The 3,901-nt window shown below is 38.1% G+C and overlaps 1 protein-coding gene across 1 annotated transcript in view; it reads right to left on the bottom strand.

The window, feature by feature from the left end:
* Nucleotides 1–969: 969 nt before the first annotated feature.
* The window catches only part of LOC118327648 (histone PARylation factor 1), a 5,169-nt gene continuing 2,237 nt past the window's right edge, over nucleotides 970–3,901 (bottom strand). The window contains 6 exon segments of the mRNA XM_035661080.1: nucleotides 970–1,313; nucleotides 1,561–1,733; nucleotides 1,989–2,076; nucleotides 2,476–2,629; nucleotides 2,976–3,074; nucleotides 3,208–3,394. Coding sequence (XP_035516973.1) covers nucleotides 1,179–1,313; nucleotides 1,561–1,733; nucleotides 1,989–2,076; nucleotides 2,476–2,629; nucleotides 2,976–3,074; nucleotides 3,208–3,394 — 836 coding nt within the window. The 3' untranslated portion in view covers nucleotides 970–1,178.

The raw sequence follows: 3,901 nt of genomic DNA, 5'->3' as shown, positions 1-3,901 counted from the left end.
TTTATCTTTATTTATATGTACTTATTTCTGTCAATGTGCTGCTGCAGCACCTTAATTTTCCACTATGGGAACCAGTAAAGGTTTGTTTTATCTTATATTTTAAAATATAACAATTAGCAGTACTTGCCCTAGATGATCCCAGCTCAGGATTTTACTTGTTACCCCCAAAAACTTCCTGAAGAAGGCTGGATAACCAACCAGGCAAAGTAGGGAACTACCCAGTGGCCAGGAACTTCAGGGGCCAAAAGCTCTCAGTTCACTGTGTGCCAGTTGCTTATTTGATGGTACCTTACACAGTTGTGCCACTCAAGTACAATATCAACTGGCTCCTCTATTATTATGTAATCTTGTGGCCTGTGTCAGACTGTTTATTATATCTTTATTATTTTAGTTCATATTGATTTTCCAAAATGATGTAGTTTTTATATCAAAATCTGGGAATATCTATGGTGAGTTGTGTACTGCACTGGTTAATCTGGTGATGTTCCTGAGGGCTCTGTTGTTTCCTGTATGCTGTAACTCACCGCTTATTCTGTTATTGCGATTTTTTTTTTTTATACAGCATGACCATATTTAAGTCCCATATCAATAGTAACCAGTTCAGAGAGACTGAATACAGGACTGTAGAATCTATAGCCACAAGCTGAATGTTGTTCCTTGTAAAGCTCTTACCCATCGGTGGGAATAATTGCTAACTGCTGAATTGATCTTAATGGGACATGATGACTCAGGGATACATATTTCACTAATTTTTGTATATGCAACACTGCCCTCTGTATCCACTGCATGGTAATGCACTTAAAACCCAACCCTGTCCATGCTTTATAAGATTACTTATTATGGCATTGGTTCAGTAATTGTAAAATATATCCTGCCTTGATTATCTAAAAGTGCAAGGTTATGTATAAACAATGGCAATATACTCATGACTTTAATGATTCATTGAGATCACAATGGATACAAAAATTGGACGGGTAAATATATAAAAATACTTTATTAGACATCTACCTTTTACAAACAAGATATCATTGAACTGGTTCCAATCAATGACAGCAGCACCAAAACCACCAAGAAACAATAACAATGGACAAACAACAGGGGACAAGGACAAATGGTGGAGAAAAGCTTATAAGAGCTAGAACTTAAGTGTACTTCTGAGTCTTTTTTTATTATTTCTTTTATTGTGCAGAGAACTGGTCCAGGTCGTCATGGCTGCGACTGGAGAGGTGGGCCTCCAGAATTTCCCCAAACAAATTCCTTTTCAGCAAACTGTAGGCCATGGGCAGGAGTTGCTTGATAACCTTGTGGAAATACTGGGAAGAGTGAGGAAGCCAAAGATTAATAATGCATTCCTTTCAGTGGTTCCAAAACGTTTGGGCTTGTAAATCCCAAACATGAATACAAATTTGGAGCCATTCAATTCATTCACCAAAACATGTATTTGGTTTAATGCAGTATATTTAAGAAAATGACCAGGGTTTAGAAAAACAGTGGGTGTAATAAAGTCAAATCTGAGTGTGAGTGTTGAAGGGCTTTTATGCACCACTTTATGACACTCACATGGGATCCATAACAGAAGAGGTCTATTCCTAGCTCATAACCCATGCCGTAATCACACTCATCGTTGGCAAACTGAACAAACGTGATCATCTCCTGAATAGGTCCAAAGGCTTTGACGCGCTCTTCATCGTTCCGGGCTTCAGCGATTGCCTTGCAAATCTTTTTGAGACCAGCTGGATAAAAAGGAAAAATAAATATCAAAGCCATCACTCCTAGTTTATACACAATTGGATTTTAATACATTTATAACACAACAGGCTCATTGTAATTCAATGTTTTTTTCGTAATGAGAAAATACATTACGAGTCTACAGAAACAAATGAGCTCATATCAAAAATTTGTTTCAATCTGGGGGAAGGAATCAGATGAGAAAAGTGGCAAAGCCGTGAACAAAGGGATTACGATAAATACACGGTTTATAAGCTCACCATCTGTTTCTGGTAGTTCTCTGTATCCTACATCATTCTTGTCTACAGGTACAACGATGCCGGCACCGTGGAACGTCTTGGTGACCACCTATAATGTAGCAAGAGGTTTCCCATTACCTACTAGTGTCAACTTGGAGCACAATTTGGTACACATTTTTGTTTTGTAATATATGACCACAACTACTTTTAACCAAATTATTTACCAACATTTTGTCAAATGATTTTTTTTTGATGTGGTGGGGTTGGCAATGTGTCCAATACAGTTTATATTGTACCATGGAGGTTCCTTAAAACCAATATAGACTCTATTCCACATGTTTCCTTGTAGATGTAGATGTTAAATCTGTACATAGTACTGAATTGATACATTGTAGTGGTTTGAATTTGCAACCCTAGGGACAAAGGAACACATGAGGTAGAAATTAGGAGAGTTATGAACAAATCGACTTTAGATAAGAACCACTGTTTGCGCCATTGTGTAAGTTACCTTCTTGTCCCTCTGCTTCATGCCTTTGGTCTTCTGCTCTAGAGACAAGCCCAGCAACTCTGCCCTGTCTCTTAGCTGCGTCTCCAAGCTTTCCAAAGCTTCTCCCCCTGCTTTCTTACTGCCCCTCTCTTTCCTCCTCTTCAACAGATACAGCCTGATGGGAGGGGAGCAACAGTAGGTGATGTGACATGCAGGGAAGGAGAAAGAAGTCGTGTTCAGTTATGTGAAGACACACAATAACGCCGATTATCATAATAATAGGGAGGAACTTTTTTTGGTCACTGATCTAAGCAAGCATTAAATGCAGTATCCCTGTACTCAACTTGTTGTAGTTTGATCATATACTACAAAATTTAAACACAACAACCAATACCAGATGGATTCCCTCTACAAGTCATATTGTGTGATTATTATTTAACATTTTTTCTTTCTTTCCTAACCAGACAGCTGAAAGTAATCACAAGTTCATGTTTGGTGACTATGTGGTCTTAAGTACTCACAGGACAGCAGCAAACACGTTGTCTCCCATCTGTGTGATAGCGTAGCCTTTCTTGGCTTCATTTTCCGCGACAAACGAAGGAAGGGAGTCTGGAGTATCTCTGGTGGATTTTTGGAAAGTTACAGTTAGTAGGCTAGGGTCACTAGGAAACGTTACAGCATTGTAATAAAGCACTTACACTGGCTCAGCATCTTAACAACTGCAGAGAGCAATAAGTTGTGTGTTCTACATACCTGTAGTACCCGATGTGATGCTGACTGTCCTCACTCCCCAGGAGGATGGTCTGAAACTCTGGTGGGTCATAAAAATACCTCCAGTGAAGGTGGAAGTTGGGCTGAGGATTCTTGGAGGTTTTGTGAGCGCCTGCCAGAATTTCAAAAGGGCCGACCAGCTGCAAGCCCAGTGTGTCTTTCAGAGCATCTATAGAGATTAAAATGAATAAAAACAATATATTGATGATATTTGAGCAGGAAATCAGTCATACTGGACAAAGACGAGTTGAGTACATGCTCCAAAGTGGTGGAAGATTCTTGTTGGATCAATGACTGCTTGTGAATTAAAACTTTAAACTAAAATCTTTATCTATGTGTTCAGATGTATGCTTATTTTTAAGATCCTCCTGAAGGATCAAGGACAGCACGACTTTGGAAAGGAAATTAACACATTACTAATGATGATTGATAATGAAAGTATTCCATAACTTTCTGGTTCCTGCATCTTGTCTCAGTTCTTTTCCTCTTTTATACATGTAGACTGTCGATCACACAAAACCAGCAATTTTCAGATGTCACTTTGGAACTTGTAAACTTACGGTATTGATACATTTCTTTGACTGTTAATAGACCAAATATATACATTTTTATATATCTTTTATATATATATATATTTTGCTCTTAATAAATGTTGCTTTTATAATATATGTTGTTT

Source organism: Morone saxatilis, unplaced genomic scaffold, assembly GCF_004916995.1.
Source record: "Morone saxatilis isolate NCDOM2014 unplaced genomic scaffold, NCSU_SB_2.0 Contig17, whole genome shotgun sequence".
In the NCBI taxonomy this organism is placed as follows: domain Eukaryota; kingdom Metazoa; phylum Chordata; class Actinopteri; family Moronidae; genus Morone; species Morone saxatilis.
The sequence above is the reverse complement of the archived record's forward strand: the minus strand, read 5'-3'. Positions and strand labels throughout refer to the sequence as shown.